Source organism: Patagioenas fasciata, chromosome 3 (genome assembly GCF_037038585.1).
Source record: "Patagioenas fasciata isolate bPatFas1 chromosome 3, bPatFas1.hap1, whole genome shotgun sequence".
Lineage (NCBI taxonomy): Eukaryota > Metazoa > Chordata > Aves > Columbiformes > Columbidae > Patagioenas > Patagioenas fasciata.
The window spans coordinates 3,742,235-3,769,807 of NC_092522.1; the positions used below are offsets into that span (position 1 = coordinate 3,742,235).

Here is a 27,573-nt window from a genome sequence, read left to right on the forward strand (position 1 = left end):
CTAGCCTCCTTTGAAAACTGTCATTCCAGAGGCCTTTTTAATGACTCAAGTCTGCTAAATGAAGTAATACACTCAGCCGCTTCATGACATTTCATCTGAAGTTTAAACAGCTTGTTGTTGTCCAAAAGAACCATCAATTCACCTTCTTAACAATCAAAGGCATTTCCCTTCCCTTACACTCTTTGCTCCCAGAGTGCAAGTTGAGCCCCCACCTCAATCATTCACTTTTCTGCTGGACTTTTCAGCAGTTTCTGAGCAACTGCTGCTTTACTGAGTTTATTAAGTCAAACACCACAGGCAGCACTCCAGAAGTAGAGTTTTAAAACTCCAGTTTTAGCAGCAGCGAGCTGTTGCATCAGCTCAGCCGCTTCAGAAAAGGAAAAGCAAGCGAGCACAAACTGCAGCAGTGCAGAAACTCTGACAGAGCTCTCAAACAGCCGCGAGAGTCAAACAGCGTCCAAGTGTTTCAGCCCAGAAAATATCTGATAGTGCAAACGAAGCCTGCATGTTAAACGCTTCCATTTACCTGTGTCTGCAACATTTCTCATTGTATGTTTGAAAGCCCAAATAATAGAATCCAGAACAAGTTTGAACTGTGCAGGTGGAATGGCCAGGAACGCTGGGAAGCAATGAGAATTTACAGCCTGGAGTAGCAAGAAGAAGTTTGTTCTATGTTCAGGATATTCTTCAAAGTCCTACAAGGAGAGGGAGGGGGAAAAAGGTTAAGTTTCCTAAAGGTCCATCATAAGATCTTCCATTAAGTAGAGTGAGTCAGTAGCTGACATGAAACAGCATTTAGATCCCAGGTTTAAAACAACCTTAAATGGTTACACTTCTTAGTGAAGTTTTCCCCACCAAAACTTGCTAGGACCAATTTGTAGTTACACACCACTAACAGGCCGAGCCAGGTTTTGTCACTACACCACCTTAATCACAACTTGGTCCACAGATTAACAGAGTTACAATTTCTGGTTATACCCTATTGCAAAGCAGCGCTAATTCAGCTGGCAGTGCGCAAGCGTGATGCAAATATGTATTGTACACTATAGCATAAAAACTGTGTTAGAGAGGAAATACTCAAAATGACTGATCAAGTGCTTCTAATTCCAACATTTTAGGTATTTATGAATTTTAGCAGTTAGTCCTATGCTGACATTTGACTGAAGTACACTTGCAAGTCCCCTGAACAGAAAAATTACTAATGACCTAACTCAAGAATTAAACAGAGAAATTTAAGGCGATGAGATTAAGACATCCAACTAGACAGCCAGATTCCAAAACAGTATGTTTGCTTGAGCACAAATTGCTTCAAGTGCCACAAATGCACTTTGTGACTGCAAAAAAACAGAGATGATCCACAAGATACCACATACAGCAATGGTATTCACAGAAATAAAGCATGAACCCTTGCTTTGTTTCTATAAGATGAAGGCTGCATAATAACTCTAAATTCACTACAAACTGCCTCCCTTCACTGCACGAAATCTTTCGCTTAGAGATGTACCGACAGCCAAGACGCTTACAAATCCCCTTTTTTTGTGTTCAGTCACCAGGGAGATACCTTATCCCAAGTTTAAATACCTTGTTGATCATATTTAACGTGCATTCAAAAACAGCGTCAAATATCTGAGGTATTTCAGCAGTAATGTGTCCGCCCAGCTTGTTGACGATGATCGCCATAGTGCTCAGAACTTCGGGTTCTCTGGCAGCCGGAACGTTCCTCTGGTAGTCAATGAGAACAGCATCCAACAAGGGAGGGACGAAGTTTTCAGCTACCTAATTGAAAGAGGAAGCTGTGGTTATACCAAGGAACACAAACGAAGTCATACAGTTTATAGCGAAGTTTGTTGTTTAGTCACAGGAGATGCTTTTCCTAAGGAAGGTGGAATAGTCACCCTTCCATAAACTCCCCAGCCGCTGTGTTTTCATCCAGCAGAGCTTCCGATTGTTTTAATTTTAGCTGAGAGAGGATCCAGGAGGTTTAACTGATGTCTCTCAAATGTATTTCAGGCTTATCGCTGTATGATCATACTTTATATTCTACAGACCTCCTGAATTAAGTTCCCATGACCGACTGATTCAGTCAAGAACAGAACAAAAAAAAAATACAGAGTTATTCCTAATTCTGCCCTAGGAGTTATTTGTGTAACAGAATCAACTTACCATCTGAGGATCGTTGGACCTGCTCACCCAGCCAGAAATTAGTTTTAAAGTTTCCCTTTTTACAGTCCTCATACTTCTAATCAAGGGCTGCTTCGTTACCATTTCACCTGAAAAGTTTTGAAGCTTCAGTTAATTGGTATGGGTGTAAAAAAAGAAAAGTATTAGCTTACATTGATATTACGAAACAGAAAATGTTTGATTTTTATGTCCAAACTAAAAAGGCTGTTAAGGACTTATTGTACAAATAAAAACAACTGCCTCCTCCATAGGTCCAAGCTATTATTTATGTTACAAAGTTACTACTGAAAGTACCCTACTTATAGAGTTCAAAATACACCCTGCAACTTAACTATGTGGACTGAGCTTAGACTGGGTTCTCATTAAGTGATGAGGGAGAACAATAAAGTTCCTGATTTTATCCAAGAGAAATAATCCATTTGTCTTTGTGTGTCAAGTCCACACTTAAGAAGCCTTATCCTTAGTTCAGTTTCTTACCCCCAAATCAACATAGTCTCATCAGCAGGGCCTGATCTAATTAACCACTACAGTACACGCATGACAAAAACCCGAAGAGTTCAGCCAGAAAAAGAAGGGTCGGGTTGCTCGTGCTGGCACTTGAGCCATTTCTGGCAAAGAAGAGCCTGTTGTAAAAACATCCTCTGAAGCAACTGCCATCACAGTTGCTGATTAAGTAGCACATCAGGACCACAATGCAAATGCTTCCTCAACTTCACTGTTTCTGATGAGGACAAACTGTGGCCATTACGGCTGCAGAATCAAAAGGTATTGATTTCCCAGCCAGTTTTATCTGGAATTCTGAGAAGCTACTTCAGGGTAAACCACTTACCAAGTTTTATTTAACTTAACATTTGCATTTCCAAATACCATCACATGCACTGGCAAAAAACTGGTCATAATAATAACTGACTCATTTAATCTTGTAATGAACTACTACAGCAGCACATTCTTCTGAGATACCATAGGCCCTAACTTATCTAGTAAAAATAGGTTAGGTAATTGGCAATTCCTTCTCAATGGCCACAAGCCTGGTTTATCTTGACTTCTGGGCATCGTCGCTGCAGTTACATTTCTGTAATAAAGCTATTTAGTAGCACAGACCAAAAACCCTACCAACATCTTTTGGCAGGAAAAAAAAATACATTAGCATCTACTCAAAGGTATTTTAATATTAAAAATAAACAACAACAGCAAAATCTGAACAAGCACTTACAATCACTCTCCGCTTCCCCAAACAATAAAATGAACACAGTAAAATAAGCCGACTTGGAATGTACTTTGAAACGTGGTGACATATACCACTGACCCCTATTTTCAGGAAGAACATGGAATTTCTTTTCTTACCATTAGCCTGAATAGCTGCAGAAATATTTTCACTTAGGCACTTGTAGACATTCAGCATATCTAAATAAATTCTTCCAAGCTGAATCACAAAGGGGTGGCCAACTGCTTTACATGCTCTCACATTGGTTTTCAGAATGCTACCAAGCTGCTTCACTGTTTCAGGATCCTTTAGAATATCAACATTCTGTTAGGAAAAAAAAAATCAGAGTCTGTTATCTTTAGTGAATAAAACCGCCCTGTAGCTTTCATTATAAAAGTGTAACTTTAAATAATGTATCTTACACACTGTGTTAAGGAACTTATCACTGTAATTTACAGGCTTTACATATACTGCTGTTTACTTCCTGGCACTTGAGTGTCAGGACACAACTTCAATTGATTTAATTCTAGGCTTCTGCAGAAGCATTTTTGCTGCAGTGGTACAAGCATCACTCTGGTTGAAGAAAGAAACAAGCCAAGGAGAAGAGATTAAGAAGGTGAAAACAGAAGTGGTCCAGAGGAAAGGCAATAGATGTTCTTGTTCTAAGAGTTACCAGGGTAAGAAACAGAATCTTAATTGAATTAATTCCAAATGGATTGATCTCTTGTGCAGTGCAGAACTCTTGTAAGTAAGAAATACAGATGTACTTTAAGAGAATGAGGGAAGAGAAAGGAGGAACAATGAGCGGTATTTTTAGCATTTTCACTTTTCTGTTATTCAGAAAGAAAACCCACTTCTAAAGCAGCTGAAAGGAAGTCTTGGAAATAAACTACTGAAGATATTCTGTAACAGAAAACTGTCCTTTAAATCACATTAAACCCAGTATTTATTTTGTCATTTAAGTCCTCTCTCTCAAAACAACACTTTTATTGTCATGCCAATCACTGCTTTAGTCATCAGTTAGTATAATAAAGTCCACCCCAGCTACGCACACTTAATTTCGTACCACGTGGAATATAAACCCAGGGTACGACAAACATTTAGCAGGTTTTCTTTACCTGAACACAGAATACACTTCACATTTATGAGCTTACTTTTGTTGCCTGCTGAATTATGCTGTCCCATACTTGATTGGGTAGCAACATGTATTTTTCTATCAGATGCTCCTGCACGGTCTGGTCTGTCTGCGCCCCAATCATGTATCCCACCGCTTCATAGAACGTGTGCACCTGATGGGAACAACAAGAAACCAGAACAGGAAGCTTAGAAAGGAGCAATGAAAATCTTACACTGTTCTGAACTAACACAATGAAGGCTGAAGAAGGATTTCACTGTCTTAGAATACTTTTTTCCATCATATCCCTAAGTGAAGATGCTCAGATGTACGCCCTTTAGCTCTTCAATATTACCAGACGTGTTTAAACTGCGGACTGAATTACTGTGCCCTTCCTAGGCATAATTGGATTGTTCCCCGCCACTCTTCTCAATATAAAAACTATACACACGCTGTTACAGTGGGATATCACCCTCTCCCGAATTAGAACCGCAAAATTATATTCAGCATCTTATTTACTTGTTAAAACAGTCCAGAAATCAAAATTCTTACTAAATGCACTTTAATTCTCCTTCCAAGCATTTTAAGTGAGGTCTCCATAATGCAACCTGATTGCACTTTTGATACCGTAACACTGTCACTAACAGAAAAGGAATATAATTCAAGCCCTGAAAATCACTACTACGCTTCAACATGAAGTGACTTTTGATTAAGAATTATTCCCAGCCCTGAATTAAACATACCTGCTGTGGCTGAAGGTCACAGATGATTGTATTAATATTGTTCAAGATCTCGTCAATAAACGGCATGACCTCTCCCACTTGAACCTGAACAAAATGTCGGCGGCATTTCTGCGCTATTTTTATGAAGGTATCACACGCCATATCCTGGACGCCATCATGGGTTTCTAAATTAAATCACGTCAGTTACTACTTTGTATTTTGTATTCCCCCCCACCGTACATGTGCACGTATGGTAAATCTTATTTTTTTAATAATTAAAAGAGCAAGTTAAAAAAGGATAATTACCATGCATAAATTCAAACAGCTTGTTGACGACCGTCTTCAAAAATTTCCAGTGAGCTCTCAAAAACCGTGGGTATTGACCTACTATATACATTATATTTGATGCAATAATGGCTTTATTGTCTTTTCCTCGCTTTTGTTCACAGAGTCCGAGGAGATCCTACAACACAACATTTTTAGTTTCCAAGTTTGTTCAGTTTAATTAAAAACATTACAAGACAAAGCATAAAAATCCTACAAGGACTTGTATTAAAATAAAATGGTTACAATAATCAAGTTCAAAGTCCAAATAAAAAGAAAAATCAAGCAAACCACAAGTGGGTTAAGGTTGGGGCGATGCAGTTATTTAACCAAACCAGGAACACCATGTTTTCAACTACGGAATCTCCATTTTAAATAACACTCAAGATTTCTTCAACAAGCCGCACAGCGCTGAACAGCGAGCAAGCAGTTGATATCAATAGATTCACATAATATAAAACAAACTAAACTAAGGCTTCTGTATGAATTTCTATAACTTGTTAAAGGTCTTTTGTTCCTGCACTCTTTCCATGCACATATTTCCCAAAAATTCATTTTGATCACTGAATATTTGGAAAACGGCAAAAAGCAGAGTGCCCCCACGTTGAAAATGTGGGTTATGTTACCAGTCTCCTTATTTCATCAGCAACCTCTTTCCAAAGAAAAACACTTTATCATAAACTGAAATTTTATCCCTGAAATTTTCACTGCGAAATGCTGTTTGGATTAACACATTGCTCATGGCTAAATAATTTAACAGCCTAAAATTCAGGATATAAGATCAGCCATTAAATTACTCTTATTGTCTTGCTTGCCGTACGAGGTAGCTTACCAAGAATATACAGCAGTATTTTCGTAACTTTAATATTTTGAGCATAAACTAAGCGTGCCAAAGCTATTAGTTTTGCACCGCAATACCTTAATTACTGTAACAAGGAATCTTTTTTCATCTTCTTCATGCATTGCGCCACTGATTGAGCCGATTGCCCAACACAGAGTATTCAAATTTTTCCACGACCATTCTGTTCCATTCACTTGGTTGTGAAGTTTTTCAGTCATAATTCGTTCCGTGTCTGCATAATCCAGATGTGTAAGGTAAACTGAAAGACATCAACATTGAACAGGCACGTTTTAAAGCAACGACCGGGACCATGATTCCATATGCAAAGTTAAATTTCAGAAAAATACAAGCAAATTGTTAGGTAAGTGCAATGCTGCTTTCTAAACACAAATTTGTTAAAACCATGGTCTTCTAAATCCCAGCAGGTCAAGAGCAATTTAAGGCCAGAACTAGAAATAGGTATTTACTGTGCCACAGAATGCAGCTTCCACCACATTCTGCCCTTTCTTCTTTTTTAGTGAATCTTAAGAGATACTACATTATAAGCAACAGTTAATACCAGAAATCAAACTAAATCTGCATTTCCACATAAATAACCCTGTATCTGGAAATATGACTAAGGCTCAGGACATACAGTAATCATGCTAATACAATAAATTAAACATTAAACACAACAAATCAAACCTCTTTTTTAATCCATGTTGCATATAAAAAGATATTAGAACAACTCATCTAACCCTGGCAGTATCTGCATCACAAGTACAAGGGTGAGAATAAAACACTCCACAAATACTTTGCATCACGCGGCCTTTTCCCCCCACTCCTAGTTCATAAGCCTGTTATTAAACACTCAGTGTTCCCTTAAAGTATTTGACAGAAAAATATGTAGAATTGAAGGTTTGATGTCCTAAATATGTGACAATTCTAAAACCCCCCGAGCCCTCAGGCTGCAGTTAGGACAAACTTTTTGCCTTGCCTAAAAAACCATAAGTTATCACTACAATACATAGGAACTATCAATTCACTGATAAAATGGTCACAATTAAACGTGAGACATCTAAAGATAATAGGATATTAGTACACACACACACAAAATAAAATATACTGGCTACATTAAACTCTCTATAGAAAGACTGATTCTGGTGTTCTTCCGTGCATTTGCAGCTTGCTATTTTTTTTGTCTATATATGTAATTAACTGCAGCTTCAATCAAAGTCATTAGAACACCTCAGCATTCACTATGGACAAGATTTTTGAAGTTCAGGTTCAGGTTGGAATTTTGCATTTTGTTTAAGAATACTAGAAAAGTTTAGAAGTATTCAGAAAACTCTTGAAGAAATAGATGGGTTTTGCTGAGGAGTGCTTGATCTACAAGACTACAAGTGAAATAATAACCAGTAAGAAAAATCCTTCCCATTTAACAGCTTTCTGACAAAACCAAGATTTCACTAGATTCAAAACATTTTGGTAATAGAACATCAGGAGGTGTCATTCAATGAGAAAAGGCAAGGGATGAAAATAGTGTATTAGTACTTAAGTTATACAACACCACACACTGACAATATAGAACTTCAGACCAACAAGTGTGAGCTGCTCCTTACTAATCATCACTTTACTCACACAATAATTCAGATCATAAGCTGACGCCATTAATGTACATTCTGCTGATGCAGCTGCACAGATCTACAGCACAAAAATACCAGCTGGTACTTACCCAACGTTTCTCTCATATTTTTATACAGGTTTATGGAATCTGTATCCTTCATGAATTCTCGTACTACTTCCCCTTGATCATTTTCCACAACTAGGACTTCTTCAGGTTTAGCCATCCGGCTCACCATGAGCAATCGAACCTGCGTGTTGCAAAGGAAAGTTAAAACGGGATGAAACCACACACACGGCTCCTCCACGGGTGTTTCTGGAGCACTTTGGGCAGGCAACCTGACCCATGCAAAGGGTATATCCAGCACTTCATAAGATGAGTTCACATTAAGATTCTGCATAGATATGTTTACTAAAAAGCCATTAAGAACAGAGCTTATGATTTCTCTCTCTCCATGAATAACCTGACTATTAAAAAACCAAACAACCCCAACCTTTGAAGTATACTTTCCAGTGCTTCAAAATGCATACATAATACTAGGGATCTTTAAAGACTACTTTTTTCTTTCCTCCCCCCATTTATCTGTTTAAAGAAATACTTCAATACAAGTTTATTTTTTAAAAACATAAGTCTTACATTTGTAATAAGTATCTTAATAATAAAAATGGCACGCACCGTATTAATACTCCCGCCACATACTGGTGTCAGAGTATTTTTGCAATTAGAGCACATTAAATAACTGGAGTTGAATCAATTACCAACTACTCAAGTTTTCTTAAGTCACTCCTTATGTGACGCAAAAATCTCTTCTTCAGGAACAGCACCTAAATCTTTCCAGTACCTTTACTTAGGCATGGATTACCTTGGACAATACAGGCAAATAAAGCTGTCTCCTTGGAGGAACATCAAAGTGTTGACTTCCCGAAAGCAATGGAGAAGCGGATGTCGAGAACGGACTCTCCCTGTAGAGCTCAGCAGCTAAATGATTCCAATATTCGAGACAGATCTTGAAAATTTCAGTTTCTTCAACTTCTGATACCAACAACATATAATGAAGAGCCTGGAAAAGCGAGGTTTAAACGTCTGGTTACTAATTATTTCTGCAGATAAAACCACACTGCTTCAATTTCAGCTATTCAAATACTGACAAAATGCCAAATTAACATTAAACTCAGGAACAAGGAGCATTAACATCGAAATGACATTCCTTAAAAGTCACAGTTCTGACTGGCGGAGCAACTCAAAACCAAAATGCTTTGTCAATTACTGTTGCTTTCAAAGTGTGTTGCAGTTCTTCAATCTGAAGTGGTCTAAAGATATCTTAAAAAAAGGCCATAGCCAAGTCAGTCTGCTTGTAAATTATCCCAGCTTCAGCCTCTGGAGCTTCTGCAAGGCATTTTATGTTATGTTAGAGCCTCAAGAACCCCTCACCAGCTAGTCTGAAGGACTGTTCATCTCAAGATTATTAATGCTGCTTTGTTCTGAATCCAAAGAACCAAAGGGAACCATGAAAGCCACACCGCTGGCTTGCGTTCCACACAAGTCACCTACCCAACTCTTATCCATTTCTTTACTGACAGAACAGCCGCAGCAGACCAAGGATGCAATTCTGACAAACTGAAATACCAACCCTCAGAAATTAGAACTACACAGCCAAACCTCCCCTGGTGAAAGATAAAGCAAGAGCCCACCAGTGAGCAAACAGAACGAAACCATGACAGCTGAAGACGTTTTCATGGCTTCGATACTACAGCAACTCAAAGCATTTTAGATGGTAACGACCTGATTCAGCACTTGTAGATACAATGTCAAAAGAGGGATTCAAAGCAACCACACATTAGTCTTGAGTCTATTTTTCTTGGTAAATTCACTTGCAATAACTTACGTAGCTCCCTTCACTGCCTGCACAGCTCCAATGAATCTGCAGAACAATTTCAGAAGATCAGACACATCCAAAGTGCAGGAACCAAGTGACACAGAACTTTTAGAAGTAACTGTGTAACTAAGTTTTGTTACACTGCAACTTACTAAAGTGAAATTAGCAACTATTTTAGGCCAGCCTAAGAACTTCCTCAAAAGTCTCATCATCCTACACAAGACTGTAAGTCATTCCAGATTGACTTTCATAAATATCGGCTTTAACGAAGAATCTAGCTTATTTATGTGGGACAAGAAGTCAATACCTAAGAACTGCACTCCAACTCACACACAATTGCACAGGACGTACGACAGCTTCAGCCTTTTACACGTCTTCCTAAAAAAGCCTCAGCATAGGTAGAAACTTGAGCCGCACCCTCACAATTTATTTTGAAAGGAATTATTAGGGAACTGTTAATAGTAGTTCTTTTTAAAATCAAGTGATATTCCTCTTAGTCCATCTTCTAAATTAGCTATAATTTGGTATTTGCGACTTCTTAATACATGTATTTTTAGAGGGCTACTTCCAGAAAAAGTGCACTGAGAACAACAGTAGCTGGAAAAAGGGCCAGAACTCAGATGGACACATCGGATTACAGCTAACCCACCTGCAAATGTATTTCCCCCTCGCGATGGAACCTGGCCTCCAGGTTTAAGATGTGATATTGTTCTTCTACCTCACCTGTCAGGGCACCTTCTCACCCTACCGCCTCCATACCTGCACAGGGCTCGGTTCTGGGCACAGGAAGGTGCTTCAAGGGGCTATGGAGCCAGTCTCAGCCCCCTGGAGCCCAGCGGTGTGGGGGAGCCAGCAAACAAAACTCTTACTCACAATGTAAAAAAAGACAACTAAAACCACTCTAGCTTTATCTAGCTCCACTACAGTAGGAGGTAGCGCCTTACATGTTTAGTAGTCACCTAGAATTTAAGCCTTTCCAACCCTTCATTCCTATCTGCATTACTACAGATGGCAGTAATTTTGACGATGAAGTCGCACTTGACTGTCAAAATTGAAAAGAACGCAGCAGTCTTCAAGAACAGAAGGGAAGAAGCACAGGGGAAGGACAACTGTGAACTTGATTCTCAGCAACTGCTCTAAGACATCTGATAACTCCTCCAAGACAAGTAATACTACGAAACAAAGCATACGTGGCCATTTGGTAGAGCTCTGCCATTAAGCATTATTGGCACGCATAGAAACAGACCATGATCCGTGAAGACTGTATTTAAAGCCTTTCAGTTCAACTTTGGGAATGGCAAATCATGCAAGAAGCTGCACCAGGATGGAAGCGCTGAACCCCAGCATGTGCTGTACCCCAGAAATCAGAAACCATCAGAAAACATCACTGAGCTGCTTCACGCAGACTGATCAAAGTCACAGCAACATCTTCTCTACGTGAGAGTTATACAGAAAATAGAGTCTGTAAAGACCCATGGAAAAAGAATACATGAATTTATTTTAAAGCGGTATTTTACATCTTTAGGGAAGAACAAGAAGAGGGAGAAAGACACCTATGGTCTTTGAACGTTGTATTAGTATGAGATCACTGAAAACAGAGTGCTATTGAAACATATTAGGAAACAAATTTTCAAAGGCTTTTCGTATTCATGTGATTTAGTAATTTCGTGAATAAATACAATGATCTAGAGATTATATCAGTACCACATCCTTCGAGGACATGCTACGTTTCTAGACTAGATAAACCGAGCAACTTACCTCCATTAATGTCTCTCTCAGATTTAATCTTTTTTCTATAAGTTGACCATGTTCCTTGAGGAACGTGCAGAGAAACAAACTGAGATTCTGAATGAAGTTCTGTTCATCATCTTTTCCATTTGAGTACGCAAGTCTAATATTGGTATTTAAAGGAAGCATCTAAGAAGAAGAATACAGACATAATCAAGAATTTCCCACTTTATGCAGAACTCCTGTATCTTAACAAATATTTGGGGTTTTCTCGGCAAAAACATCCTCTGTAAAAACATGGTTGCTACCTGTCCCAAGTAACATTAAGTTTCAAAACATGACATGGTAACTTAAAACATGAAAGACCTCCTCTAGAAGATTGAGAAATTAGCAAGGAAGACTCAGAAGACTGGAACATGTTTTTCAGTAATCTTGTGGAGATCTCTGGCACCTCTTAAGAGATACGCTAGCTTTAAAATTCTATCATTATACAAATAAAACATTTTCAACATCATCATCAAGTAGTGAACTATATTCTTTAAAGTCAATGCTATTAAGCTACAGAACAGAGGGAACAAAATTTAACATTTTTGCTGCTCCCAGCTTGCGTGGTTTTGATAGCTGTGCAACTATAAGACACGTACAAGGTTAAGAGAGCCAAATATTAACAAGAAATGCAACAGTTCGCATCAAATTCATCCACAACAGTCATGCTAAAAACCTGCAGGTTGCAAAACACGCCAAATAACCAACTTGGCGTTCAAGTGATGCTTTGAGGGAAACCTTAGGCCACATATTTTGGCATTTAGAATCAAGAGCATCATCTGTAAAAACTGAGGAAGTAACACCCAGCTGCCTAACACACAAAATCACTTCAGTGTGTGCAAAAACCTGCCTTTAAATTTAACTACAACTACATAAAAAGCCTCTAACTCCACTTGAAGCTGAGGGGAATGGCATTTTTAAAAGAAGCCTGCCTGTTTTAAAGAACCTCTACGATGGACCAACATTGCAAACACAGGAAAAAATACAAAGATAATAGCTACAGACCTGAATCTGAACTGCTAAGAGGGGAATCATCAAATTATATTAAATTTAAAGCATGGCTTTATGATAAATGTTTCCATTGGTTTCAAAAATTAGACAACAACTTGCAGAAGTCAGTTTAGGTCTTACGAGTCATGCAGTACACGTTCTGCTGCATCTCTCTCTCTCAACTTTCCCCATCAGACAGTCCAAGTGCTCAAAACGCCTCTTTAATTAATCAAAATATATCAATGCAGCAGAAATACAGCTGTGATCTAGAGTCAGAAAAATACACTCAGCATCTTCTGATCGAGTCATAAATTCCACTGAATTTGTCTTATATAATTAATATAAATTTGTAAACTGAACTGGGTTCTACAGAAATCGATTCTGCAAAATGAAACAGTCGAGAGATTCATCAAAAACATTACCTGTTTTAACTGCATCATGGTCAACGTAAAAAGTGTTACAAACTGTTCTTCATACTGGCTTACACTGACACCTGCAATCTCTGTGAGGCACTTCAAAGAGACATTTCGAAACATGGGAACATTTAAGAACTGTTGAGAGAAGAAAAAAACAACATTACAAGAGTGTTACAAGCTTTCTGCAACTTAAATTTAAGAGCCGTCAATTTTTGCGTGAGTACCTTGTATATTAGTGTGCTGATTAACTTGGTCTCAAATATATATCCCAAAGGAATCCAGTTCAGAAAGCGTAGCAAAGTCTCCAAAGTTGCATGAACTAAGGGAGCATTTTGGGAGTTTTCCTGGAAACAACAATTAGTGGTTATGATGTTGTTAGACACGATGGGGGGAGAGCAATTTTTTAAGATATCATTAAAGAAATAAGACTTACCATCACAAACTGACACAGTTGAAATATTTGAGAGAACTCATTGCACATGCTGTTAAAAACAATAAGTAAAATGGAATCATTTCCACATTTCATAAACAATCCTATCTACTTTAATCCAAACGTCTATGCTCACAGAACAGGTCCTGAAGACCTCTGGCCACAGAGGCATTCACAAGCCACCCAGCTCTAACAGTTTTCACAGTAACAAGGCATATTCTGAAGTAGCTTAAAGGCTGTGCCTGGAAATGCAAGCAATACTCCAAGTTCTGTTAAAAAGTCATGAGTCAACCGATGTTACTTGCATTGAGGCAGAAATACCTGTGTGTACAAAGTAAGTTTGGTATCACCACACAGTAAGTGCTTTAAAGAAAAATCAGTAACCCACTCAGCCTCAAAAATAAAATTAGACAGATGTAGGTGTTCATTCAAATACTCCAAGTGAGATCAACTATTTAGCAGAGAGCATGAAGTCCACCCTATTTATTAAGATTTAATTATGTATACTTGCCTGTCTTTCAAATGCTTGGCTTTTACTTGAGTAATCTGGCCACTGGAGAAATCAAACACTTCTTCACTCAATAGTTTAAGGATCACCATATTGTTCTGACAGAGGCTTTCACTCGTCCTGCTCGCTCCCACAATGTCGCTTATAAAAGTTGGCCAGTGCTTCGGCCATTCCTGCTTTAGTATCTGCAAAGCAAAGCATCCATATGTTAGATACATACGCAAAGCCAAACACTTTATAACAAGATTTAAAACTTTATGAACTCTAGCTTACCTGGACAAGAATCATATTCAGTTTCCCAATATACACTTTCTCTTTCTGAAGAAAAAAGAGAAGAGAAAGTCAGGTTATGCAAGATATTCCCCTCCCTCTTCCTCCCCTGAAAAGAATTCACTTACTTCTACACATGTTGGATCAGATGAGGTCTTGATAATTAGGCCAACAACATATTTTTTAATACCTGCAGAAGAGTTAGGAATTTACTTTCAACTATGCCAGATATCATGAATGTACTAATAAATTTTGAATTCAGATTCTTCGCACATTTTTAAAAACAAACACCTTAAAGGAACATAGATGCACGTGGCAGTGAGCAACCCTCTTGTGTGCTCTATGGGAAAAATCCACCTCGGCATTAATTCTGCAAGAACCTATTTCAGATGTACAAAATGGCTTTACACTTAAGCTATTTCAATAAAACAAAAGGACAACAGAGTAAGGATTCTGTGACTAATGCTTTATTAATCAAAAGTGAACTGCAAGAATAAGCAGAGCTTTCTAAACACGACTCCAGGTTTAATGCCAAGTTAGCCAGAGCTGCACGGAGAGCTTTGATACATCACCTTCACTGTATGGAAAAGTTCAGAGATGCTCCAGTTTACTTTGGTGATCCACTTTAAACACCACAATTCCTACACACAGCATTTAAAAGTGAAACATCACGTTGGAGCTTAGCAAAGTTCGCCCTGTACAATCTTACAAGAATAAAACTGAAAACTTTATTCACCAACACAATACAATGCGCTTGGATTTGCACTACTGTGCTTTTATGGCACACATGGATGCTATGGATTACAGAACTCTGGTTTATTGCTTTGGCCTTTTTTTTTTTTTAATTGCTCTTGCCTTTTTTCTTTTTCTTACATGGAGTTTGTCAATTAGGGGCACAGACTGTATACAAATCCCTCATTTTGTTGTGTTTCTTTCACAACTGTTTGACTTCAGAGTTTTCAGCTCCACCACAAAAACAAGCAGCAGCCACCACATAACCCACACTGTAGCAAGCTACACTGCCTAGAAGTGCATTTTGCCACCTAATCCTTAGCTCCTCTTCACCATTAACCTGTCAATTACTGAAGACATGGAAACAATGGCTTTCCAAGTGACTTTTAATCGCAACACACATATCTAAAAACATTCATCAGGCTCCAAAAAGCAGCAGGAACAGAGGATCTGGAGTTGTGAACTAGATGAACATTACTAATAAATCTACCTCAACATAGCTTAGATACAATAATTGATCTGAGTACGTCAGGGATTAAATGCTTCAAACCACACGAGCATTTTCTTGTCATATGGAAGTTTTAGAATAGATATATGTTTTGCTATTCACCCTCCTGAACCCTAAATCTGGTTTCAATCATTTCTGCAAGAAGAAAGTCAACTGACTCATGCAGACCAAATGCACCCATTGAAGATTTTAGAAGTTGTCACTTTACAGAGAACAATGCCTTATGTTGAAGACATTTAGTTTTCCCCTAGTCACTCTTTTAAACTTTAAAATGTTTTTAAGACTTTACCAGAATGAGTTTTTTGCATTTCAGGCCTGAGCAACAGGATTAGAAGAAACAGTTTGGTAATTACATTGTTGTGAAATCTGGAAAAACTAGGTCTAGACTTTGAGCCATTAGATACATAATAGGCAGGAGCTGTTCTACAGGTAGTTCCAATTACAAATGAAAATATTCATCATTATCAACCGGGACCAACCCGTGCTACTCCAGAAGAATGGGTTGTTAACAAAATAAATATCACTGTCAGTCACTGGGTAAGAGTTATTCCCAAGCACTAGCGTTATTCTGACACCATAGGCATGTCCTAGTATTTTAAAGCTTAAAAACTCACACACTTTGCTGAAGCTTTACAGTAATTCACAAACAAGATATGAAAGCCCCCAAAATAGTAAGGAAATTGGTCCGCAGTGCCAGAAACTCAACTATTTTAACTGTCTGCCAAACCACTACGGGAAACCTACTGTTGCAACTCTTTGCTTTTTAAAAAGGAATTAGAAAGTGAGGATTGCTCTCAGACTTCCAACTCCAAAGCTACATATTTTCCATCTTGCTCAATCCATAGTATTACGCTGTTTAGTTACAAGTTCAATGCTACCCTACCATCAATGTGGCCTTGAGATGAAAACAGTTGCTCTGCTCTGAAGCTGCTCCATTTAAAAAAAAGTGATCACAGCTCAAAAGGCAACCTGAGTTTTCCAGTTCTGACATGTCATGTTCCAGGCTTCTAAGGTCTCCCAGCCAGAGAACGAGGTCTTACTCTTAATCCCTTAAAAGCAGCAGCTATCCAATTTTGCACCGATTTTTTTTTTAAACTGAAGTATTGTGGTTTCTGCTCCATATTTAATAGCTCATTTCTTTCCATAGGAAAGATAACTCCCAGCAGAACAAGGATAATTCAACTTTATACTCTGACAGAATCAACACATAGGCTAGTTACCATTTTTCAGCAGAACATATCCAAGGGTAGTAGTCCACTGGATTTGCTAAAATTGGTGTGTTTTGAGAACTTAGAAGTGTTATTTTAAGGAGGGGGGCACATGACACGCAGAAGCCACAAAACCAGTGCTTAGGTGACCTCCTTCTGGCACAGAAGCTGCTGAACAAGTCTCGAAGATGGCAACACCACAACTGCCTAGTTCAGACCCTTCAGCGAGCCAAACGTCAAGAGACAGACATTCCTGGAAAACACACCTTCCAATAAAACAAAACACCCCACAACCCACACAACGCAATACTCAGGACACCATCCAACATCACAACTATGCTGACCTCATGATAACCTGCAACAAAAGAGAGCAGACCCTGTTGTCCATTGCAAAACTCATTGACACAGCACTTAGAGTCCCAGCATCTGTTCAAGAACTTGTTCAGAGGCTGATCTAGTAGAAAAACAGAGCTACCAAAAAAAGTGCAATGGTTTTCAAACTGGTTTGAAACTTTCCTCTGCCAGCTTAGCTCCCTGAAGGGGCAGAGAAGCACCAGTGTTGGCTCGAAGATATCAAAAAGTGCACAGAGGAGGAATATCTTTATCCACAGTAGTTAAGTAGCAGATCAGCCCAACTCAATCATCAGGCTGTGTTCTAATTACCAGGAAGGCTGGACACTGCCTTTGTCAGAAGGCATGGACTAGTACAACTGTTAGCATTTTCTGGTAAGCAAAGTACAAAAGTAGATAGTGTAGCCCCTTGTGAAAGTTGCTTCTGTGGAGATGCAAAACAAACACTTTCTGGACAGGTAACACAAGCCATAGGGTGATCAGAGATTAACGGGACAGTGAGGAACGTCACGTTATCCAACATAAGTACTTCTGAAGTCCAGACTGCAGAATTTATGAAATATCCTACAATTTAATCTTCGGATGTGCTTTTAGAAGCAAATACATCTCACGTAGTCTGTGTGACCTGAGCTCAGAGGAATTCCTACCGTGACCAAACACGGCACGTTACCACAAACACACACAGTCAGCAAGTACACACCTGTAGACAAAACCACTTCTTGTACTCAGGACATACAAGCACATCCTTTTATGCAATTACAGAGCAAACATTCAACAAGTGCTGGAAATTGTTCTACCTGGTGCTGCAGACATGAGTTTACACTAGCTTACTAAAATCAAAAGAGTCTCCACTGACATTAAAGAATAAGCAGCATAAAAAAAGCAGGTGGGCAATGTAACTCAGAAAATTACTACTATTTTGCAACCAAAATTAGAATTTATCACCCTAAAGCTGAGTTGTCCCACCCAGGGGTGTTTGTATGCATACACATGTATACTAAATTGTTTAAGTAGTCCCAAAATGTGGTCAAAATACCATCTTATTTCTAGTCTTAAGAAACAATGCTTTTCCATATTGTCCCACAAATCATCTTTCCCTATTAGTGGTAAACTTGACCAATCCATTACCTATTTGCTTCTCAAGTGAAAAAAAATCATGAAAATTCTCAGAGAAGGCATAACAGCTTTTCTTCCCCACCCCACCCCACTACAGAAGTCACATGCAGCTCATTCCCCTTTTATTACACAGAAAATCAAAAAAACGCATCTTCATGAAGCGGACCAGAAACTTCCATTAAAACATCTAATCACTGCACAGAAACGTCTCATCTACAGCAGCTTCCAATACATCAAAAGCTTTATACTTAACTCCAGGACCTTCATGTGAGCCACTAAACTGCATTTCTGAACACTTTTTTCTTTCCATTTCAAAATGAGAAAAGTTATACGAGCAATTCAGGCTGCATAATGAAGAAGTGCTTATCCATTCCAACTCAAAACACTCCAGACAAGCTCACTCTGTTCACAGGAACAGAATTTCATTTCGCATTGCAGGATTAATGAAACGTATCACTGAACTGGAAGGCCAAGAAGCCTTTACTTCCAGGCAGGTTTTCACACTAGAAGAAAATCCTACGGAGAGCACAGCACTTCATTCAAATGACATTCTTTATGCGTGTTATTAAACAATCAACTCTATGGAGTATCAGAGTTGAAAGCAATTTAGCACCACCTCAATAAACTCTGATTTTTTTTTTTACGTGAGAATGATAGCACAATCCTCTGGAAATAAGCCAAGTTCAGTACTGTATGGGATGTTCTGGAATACGCCCATCTGCCTTTCACTAAAACTGAAGTCTGAATGAAAGCCACATTACATCACTTGTGTATGTATAGGAGCAAACCAAAGCATTCTCTTAAAAGCCAAATACCTTATAAGGAGCAAGTCTAACCCATTGCTATGGTCTCGAAACTAAACACGTCTGAAGGCTGAACATGCAGGTCAGGCACCTGATTTAACTAATTTTACCAGTTGTGTGTTCCATATATTCCACTTATGTCTAGATAGCCAGGTCAGCAATTGGTTCAAACTGCTAACTCCAGAAACAAACAAATCAAGAAAAAACAGAACAATCACACAAGTATTTTAGAAACGTAAATTGCTTTGCCCAATTACTATTTTAGAGTTATGGGAAGATACAAATGAACTCTCCAAAAGTGCTTACAATCCTCAACCTTCAAAATCAGTGACACCTGAGGAGCACAAAAACTTTTTACAAGCTAAAAGGTACCAGGGCCAAAAAAGCTCAAGACTAAAAGCTATTTTAAAATAAAAGCAAACTTAAGAATGGAGTTTCAAGTCCAAAGAACACATCAGAAGCAAACTTTTTCCTACTTGCATTTGGAATTCTAAGGTGGAAGCTAAAGTCTCCCAGCATTCAGGCAGAAGTAATAACAAACCCCTGGCTAACCTCAAGACCCAACAAGTCATTCTGATGTACAAATGGAGAAGAAAAAAAGAAGGGGGTTGCAGTTCAGGCTTTGTAATTAATGACATTGTTTTATTTCTATAGGAATTTTCAGGAAGGTTGTTTCAAAAACCTTTTATTTCACTGACAGATCAATTCAGGTCCAGTCTTTATTTCAACTGCTACACAAGGAAAACAGTATTTTCTCAAACTGATTTAGTTTCATCTTAAGCAAAGGTAAGTTTTGTCAGCTGTACTTCCTACATAAATCAAGTTGGACACATTAAGTGTTATGAAGATACAAGGCAGAATTATTGATTTATAACCTGCCTGATTTCCTTTGTTACTAAGCATTACTTTGTATTGAATTTCAGTTTCCTGCACCCCTATTGTATGAGTTACACTTCAAACAGGAAAATCCTCTCAGCTGAAGGGATGACTGCAGTCAGAACCAAGGGAGCCTCAATTTCACCAGTCTTCTTATCTCCCAGGTCATCAAACCACCTGAATGAGCTCTGGAGAAGTTCTTTCATACCAGCCAATCTCATCAGCCAAAACCAAAACAAAACCAAACCCAAAAAAACCCACCAGAACCACAGAGCAGATGGAAGTGGATTAGAGATGAAGCACCGACTGTCTCTCCTACACCACTGAGGCCAAGATGGATGAAAAGCCATGGTACCCTAAACAGATTTGGCTTCTCTTCTATTGATGTACAGGAGAAACCAGATGCATAAAAGCCAACTAACTCAATTCCCCTAAAATGTGAGGATAAAAGTCAATTTTGCAATTTCAGTTTGGCTCTGTGAAAAGGAAAAATATTTCAAAAGGTGGAACTAAAGATACATATTTGTTAAGATGAAGGATTTTTCTTTTCCTCTGGAGTCTTCAGAAGTACAAGTGTCAGTAAAAATAATAATAGAGTATTTAGTTGATAACACAACTATGGACAGTAACTTTCTTTTGCATTGTAATGTATTGAGCTACCGTTATTGTATCAGCAATCAGTCAAACAGCACTACCATGCCTGTAAACAGCCAAGTAGCGAAAATCTGCAACACTAACCCAGATACATCAGTTCCACAATTCATTTAAGTCATGTATCCAGCATTGCCTTGGCATCTCAGGAACAGATGAGATACCATGACCCAAAGCACAACTAGCATCCTACCACCATTTCTTATCTATTCTATGTATTAAGAATGTATTTTTAAGACTTATAATTACTGAATTATTCTGTATTTTACACTTTTCAGTTCCAAACTATGAAGTCAGCTGTGACACCTCCTATTCTGTTACACCTCACTTACTAGTGGGCAGTACTAAGCCAAGTAACTGCTTAAAACTGCTGACTCCTTTCCTCCTGATTTGCTCCTACAGCCAAAAACTTTAGGAGAACAACTTCCCAATGCTGCAACTAACTGCTCAGTCAGGAATGTAACAAGACATAGTTGAGATACACCAATTCTTAAAAGCATACAGAAGGGTGCTCCCTTCGTTTCTTGAAAGGACAGAATTGTGTTTGAGCCTTAGTTGAAGCTCCTCTTTTAGGAGCCTGCGACTGTGTTCCCAACAGAATGGATGTGAAACCTTACTTCCACTTTCAAGAATAGCTATGCTTTACCTGACAGTCTATAGGTGGAAAGAGTAGGAGTAAACGGTGATCAAAATTATCACAAAAATGTGGAAGTCTCCCTCTACACATTTGTTTCCATCACCATTTACGTTTTAATTAATACAGTTTCAGAACCTGAGCACTGGCAGTAAAAATTTAAAGCACATCTTAGCACTGCTAATAAAAGCTCACAGCAGAACACAGAAATCTGGAATAACTTTAATGAGTTCTAAAACCAGCTTTCAGTAAAAAGCCAAGTATAGAATGGTGACAACATCCACTGTCATGAATTTATAGTAGTTGTAATTTATGTCTTCAGGTTATCATGACTTGACAGAGAGCACTAATCCTGTACCACAGAGGTATCTCTATATACTATAGCCAACGTCTACAACCCAACACACATCACAAGCTGTAAGGGAGGGGAAAAGAAACAAAACCAGAACACAGCTTTTATTTAAGTATTTCCAGATTCTTTGCAATGACAAAAGACTGCGGTTTGCCCTACACTGCACTTCCAGTTACAGCAATCTAGCTGCACATACATTTACATGAATTAAGAGCAGACTTCATAATATCTCACTGCCTAAAAGAATCAATGACCATTAATAGGTAAGACTATGCATTTACTTAGCGTTTCTACTTTAAAATAGTTCTGACTGCTTACAATTTCAAAAAAAGTCACATAGATCTACACGTGCTACCAGATGGATCAGAGTCTGCCAGAAAATGGACAGCATACTGCTGGGGCTGCATAAGCAGCAGAGACAGGCTGAAAAGAGCCTCCTGTGCCAAGTACAGAGCATCAAAACGTCCACCTCAAAGCCAGGAGGTACCTTCAGAACCTGCCTAGAGTTAGACCTCTTCAGATAAGCTTGGTCTGTAAGTCAGTACAATGCTTAAGTGATGATGTTTCAAAACTATCAGTCACACCTTTGACCTTCCTGTGACATTTACAGAATTCCAGGTGCTCATCATTGCTATCACAAAAGGGAAAGACATGGTTTCATCATCATCCAGAAAAGCTCAGATGGTCTTTTACTAGATGACAGAAAGTTACTAGCCTGATTGTATTCGAAGCCGAGAATTACTTACATGGGGACTGACAGTCTAAACCTCAGGTAATACACAAAATTAGGAGAAGACAAAAATCCCTCCCTACCTTCACACTGGTTCCTTGGAAGAATCTTCCATCTTGTTTTTATCACATTTTCCAAGATTTGCAGTCCATAATACTGAAATTGGAGAAGAACAAAATGTGAGTATGTTACTGCAGGACTATCTAAATTGCAGGAATCTCATTCAAACAGACATTCACACTTAACATCTAAGACTTCAAGATTATTAAACTAACAATTTTTAAAATATGTCTATTCACCCATTTACTGAGGTTTCATGCATTTTTTTCCTTGTTTTATTCTTCACTATACTAAGTCCTGCTGTTTGATCATGCTCACACCAGGAGGGGAAAAAGAAAAAATACTAATGAAAAGCCCTCTGGCAGACAATTTTGGCTATTTGGAGAAGAGAAAGTAGCAGCCAGATATGAATTTGCATCATAAATGACTGCTCATATGTTCAAGTATTAACACAACCAGGCTCCTAAAATATTTAGCAGCTTGGATGGTCTCAAGCTTCCTATCGTTCCTCTAAGAGCTGAAAAAAAATTGTCTTAGCATCACATGTCCTGACACTGACACTTGCTAAAGAAAGTATTTCCCAAACTTCACTGGTGCGTTACTTTAGGAACAGCAAGACAACCCACAGGTTTATTTAATTTCAATACCCACCCCAATATGGCAGCTATTTCTACTATTTAAAGATGAACTTTTGTGCTCAGTCAAAGAATAATAAAAATGTGAATAAGCTCTTGGAAAGCCTTTTACCTTTCAGGAATTACTTCCTATGTTCTCACCCAAAACTGTAACACTTGCAAAGTAATCGGTAAAGCCCGTCCCCCTGCCCATTCGTCCCTACTGTCAACTCACAGTAACAGGGAAAGAAGTTTGTGATGACACAACTGAAGAACTTTAATACATAAAACCCCATTAGCATGAATAGACAGGAGAGAAAAGAGGACAAGGAGTTTTGTGTTTACTTTATCTGCAGTGGATTAGGAAGGAAAAAAAATATCACATCAATGCCTGAAAGGTAAACCCAAGTTTTTCACAGTTAAAAGTTTGGCTGAGAATAAGAGTTCCTCTTTAAAATGGTTAGTTGTTACACAAAGTAGGATCATTAGCATTTCGACCAAAGGGATCATATAAACTTTGGTTTAATTAAAAAACACAATGTAGACTGTCCCAAACTACATTGTATTAAAATATGATTTTTGCTGTTCTCATCTTAACATAACCTACATTCTTTTGCTTCTATATCCAATCTCAGCTCCCACCATCTTCACATGTATATCCTGAATTTGCAAAATATTCTGTCACCTTCCAAAATCTTGGGTACCAAGAAAAATTATGCATTAACAGAAAAGTTGGCGGGGTATTTTTTCTCCGTGGTCAGCAGCAAAAGTTTATCAACTAGATCTTAACCTGGAACTTTACTTGATTACTTAACATAAAAGCTAAATGAAATCAAGGGAACATTCACGAAGGAAAATGTATGAAAACATTCTTAGGCAAAATGCTTCACCTCACAGGAAGTTATTTCAGCCACTGCTATAGATTTAGAGACACCATCTGCAACTGATCCAGGCTCCCAGTACAAAAGATCCTTAACAAAAGCTTCTAACAATGTTTTGAAGTATGAACACTGACATCAGACAGAGCTAACTTTGCTGACACAGATCTAAACTCTAGTTAAATTTCTAGATTCTACAGGCACATGTATTAACAGCCCTTTCAGGTAACAGTTAACTAAAAGTGTCTGTTTCCCTTCCAAACTTTTTCCTAAAGTCAACTTCTTTAGCTTTTAAGCCCAGAATGCCAAGTCTAGTTTCATTTTACAAAAGCACTAGATGACCACACAAAACTTAAATGAAAATCCTGACCCCCCCCCACATAGCACTTCCTCTGAGTCAAAGAAAAGGACAGTCATCTCTAGCAATCTACCACGCCTATCCCTCATTATCTGCTCAAATACCTAATTCAGATTCACGTACCTTACACTGCAAAGAGGTTCATGCTGTCTAGGTTTATAATCAATCTTTCATACCTATGTGACTTCATTTCTGCCCTCTGCCATCATCTTGTTCACCTCTTCTTCAGTCCTAGCAATATCCATTTCTTTCCTAGCGCTCACACATGAAATGAAATGGCAGCAGTAATAAAATAACTGTATACAATCTTCACCTACACATCCTTCTTGCCATTCCATGTTTGAAGGCTTCATGAGCCTGCCTGACTGCAAGGGGCTTTTTGTGGTTTTTATTTTGTTTTTAAGCTTCATTTGATTTGATGGTCCTAAGTTTTGGTATTTCCCTGACAAGATACACCAAGCCCCAAAAAAGTCACTGTTACGAGTTTTACCACTTAAACTATTAGAAGTGCACGCTTCAATCAACTATTGCAACAGTACATGGAACACATTTAAACTGCGTATAAAATAGACATCTTTCAAAATTCACTTGCTTTTGGTTTGCTTATTTCTAATTGTCTAATTCACTGCCCAGTTATGAAGATGAGGGACAGGTAACAGCAAAGACTGGGGGGGAAAAAAAAGGCATGAAATGATCCCTATGGTAGAAATTTCTATGGAACCCTTATCACTTAATTCTATGCACCGAATCCCTTTCCCTCCCACCTCCCAAGAAACAAAAACAATTGATGAACAGAATTCAGTTAAAGGGAATCAAAAGGGTAGACCTTGTGGAGGCCTGCCGTCAAAGCCTAGCTGTGTCAGTTGCACAGGAAGACACCCCTTTTCTTCCTATTACAAGCAATCAACATAATGGAACATTATGATTAATATCAGGTAGTGTTAACAGCTTTAATTAAAGAAAAAATATGATTGCATAAAAGCCAAATGTCATAGGGCATAAATTTAGCACCAAATCATTTGCAATTTATGTAAATTGAAGAATTCTTTACCTGTTGCTTTCTTTCTGTTCCTCTAATCATCTCATTTTTCACAAGACAAATTTGAGTTTTTAAAAATACTGTTGATAAATCAACTTAAACATTAGTAATGTCTGTCAGTATAAAAAGCAAAGTTTACCAGGCAAGCAAACAGGCAAACACTGTTACTTAAAGGTTAGCACTTTGAGGAAGTTCTTTAAACTGTTTTCCCCTAAACTTCAGAGAGCAGTGAAAAAAAAAAATAGAACTGTTTCACGAATACCACCTGATTTCAGAAACTGTCCAAACACGACTATTTTCTGTTCGAACACAGCGTGTATCAAGCAGAAAAACATGCATGTCAGTTATTTGGGATAATAATCACACTTAAGACAGTGAAAACACATTTCGATCAACTTTTAGGTTCAAACTTCAGAAGTCTTAGGTAAACCATTTAAAATTGTAGAAAAATGTGAATGCTGCCCCTTTTAGTCTCAACCATGATGGATGGCTTTAAAACAGCAGTACAAAGCAAATGTGTTCTGCATATCAGTAAAGACTAATCTCATACTACAAAGAGTTTGGGGTGCTTAACTTTCATTGATTGCTCAAAATCTTGGCCTAATAAGGTTTCTATTTCATCTGTAATACACCTAGGGACAAATTCTCTCCTCAGTTATGTGCGCATGGCTCTCATTATGATCAAAACCAGCCAAGCACTTACCCAAGGACAAAATGTGGCTCTAGGAGACTTTTCATTATTCAGATTCTGTCTACAGACACACACCAATCTCAGGAACTGACATTATGCTTCTATGCATCTTGAAAAAAAAGCCCTGTATTTCCAGTTTAGTTCTGCCGTTTTGGTTTTTCTTTTTTAAGGATAAAGAAACTCTTGTCAATGTAAAAGGAGGTTGAAATATCTTCTCCATTTACAGTTCTTGTTTAAAGCCAGCTTTTGGAACAGGACAATTAAAAAAAAAGTGGTTTGATTCAAGAAAGTCTATGGCTAAAAATGAGATACCTTCCTCAAAGTTTATGAATGGAAGAAAGAGGAAAACCAAATAAGTAAAAGTTAATTTGCTTACTTTGGTATTCATGTTCTGAGAGAACTCCAAAATAGTATCAACTCTTGTCCACGCATCAGGATGTTCTTTTAAGTGGGTCAAGACTTCCTGTGCCATTCTTTGCTAAAAGCAAGTTTGACAAAATAAAGTATTAGTATTAGATTATTTAAGAAAGCATACACAGTCAGTGACGATATTAATATGTAACGTCTTTTAATCACTTATCCAAGAATTAGGCAGAGCTCAATTAGGAGCAACAAGTCCTATAAGTCTCCTTCTGTGTGAGAGTTAAAATTCAGTAACAACCCAAACTCAAAAAACGCATTTGATGCAAGACAATCATTTACTTACCTCCACTCTTACATACTGCATGATTCACCCAGACCAGCAGAGAACATGCAAGAACAGCACACAGTATAGGGAAAACATAGCAGGGAATGAAGTTTTATCCCATTTGGGAAACTCATCCAGATAAAGATTTTATTCAAGGGCATCCAAACTTTCTAGTTCTACTGGAAGCATCCATTTAAAACATCAGGTTTAAGGAGAAATAGATCATGCTGCCAAGTTTTTGATGTAGGAACTGTTGATTTTATTTTGAAGAAGCATGGAGCAGAGCATTAGAGGTCCGCAATCCCTCCTTCTGGGCAATCCCTGGAGGTATCTAACAGCTTGCAATACAACAATAAAAACTGATTGAGGGGGGAGGAAGGGAGTTGGTCATGCTAATGGTTTGTTCTTCCTTGGCACTGGCATTACCACTTATTGTACTAGATACTATGGTTCCAGCAACTTGCAAAACCTCATCTGAAGCAACTGCACACTGAATTCATTTTTGCTATCCTTTTCAAAAGCCTGGATGTCCATAAGCAGTTTTTTAGGGAGCCAAATAATGTTAGCTATTTCCAAAAATGCAGTGACAAATCTTGCTGCAAGTTATACCACCTACAAGCATCAGACTATCTTACCAATAAGATGAACATTCTATATCACAATTAACAGAACTCATTTAATTCTTTCACTGCACAGTAGAAGCAATTCAATGGAATTACAAAGCAGCTGGAGTTTCACTATTGGATTAACTTCAACAGTTAGAACTTACTACAGCCATGCAGATCTCTAGTCTGCTAGAAGCACACACTTGAGCTAATCATCAGCTGGTATAAGAAAACATGTAATATATTTTTATATATAAATAAATAAAATGCAAGAAACAGATACATTTGGTATGGGATTTACCAAACTAAAATTGAAAGCTAAAGCAGTATAAAACAAGGATGTCTAAAATATCTGTAAAATACTGAGATTTCCACTTAATGTAGTTCAGCATAGCGGAGCAATTTCCAGTCTGATACTGACTGTGAC

General features: G+C 38.1%; 1 protein-coding gene across 5 annotated transcripts in view; it reads right to left on the reverse strand.

Annotated features, from left to right (window-relative positions):
* XPO1 (exportin 1) overlaps positions 1–27,573 on the reverse strand; it is a 37,290-nt gene that overhangs the window by 2,868 nt on the left and 6,849 nt on the right. For 4 of the 5 annotated variants that reach the window (XM_071805659.1, XM_065833176.2, XM_065833175.2 and 1 more), the window contains 19 exons: positions 26,230–26,331; positions 22,297–22,369; positions 14,381–14,442; positions 14,256–14,300; positions 13,986–14,167; positions 13,478–13,526; positions 13,269–13,388; positions 13,051–13,179; positions 11,624–11,782; positions 8,852–9,049; positions 8,101–8,239; positions 6,464–6,645; positions 5,528–5,684; positions 5,243–5,406; positions 4,540–4,674; positions 3,526–3,709; positions 2,164–2,270; positions 1,582–1,776; positions 527–695 (listed from right to left, as the gene is read on the reverse strand). In XM_071805659.1, coding sequence (XP_071661760.1) covers positions 527–695; positions 1,582–1,776; positions 2,164–2,270; positions 3,526–3,709; positions 4,540–4,674; positions 5,243–5,406; positions 5,528–5,684; positions 6,464–6,645; positions 8,101–8,239; positions 8,852–9,049; positions 11,624–11,782; positions 13,051–13,179; positions 13,269–13,388; positions 13,478–13,526; positions 13,986–14,167; positions 14,256–14,300; positions 14,381–14,442; positions 22,297–22,369; positions 26,230–26,331 — 2,551 coding nt within the window. Of the gene's footprint in view, positions 1–526; positions 696–1,581; positions 1,777–2,163; positions 2,271–3,525; positions 3,710–4,539; positions 4,675–5,242; positions 5,407–5,527; positions 5,685–6,463; positions 6,646–8,100; positions 8,240–8,851; positions 9,050–11,623; positions 11,783–13,050; positions 13,180–13,268; positions 13,389–13,477; positions 13,527–13,985; positions 14,168–14,255; positions 14,301–14,380; positions 14,443–22,296; positions 22,370–24,949; positions 25,014–26,229; positions 26,332–27,573 lie in introns of those variants that run through there. The other variant, XM_071805660.1, reaches the window with a different exon arrangement.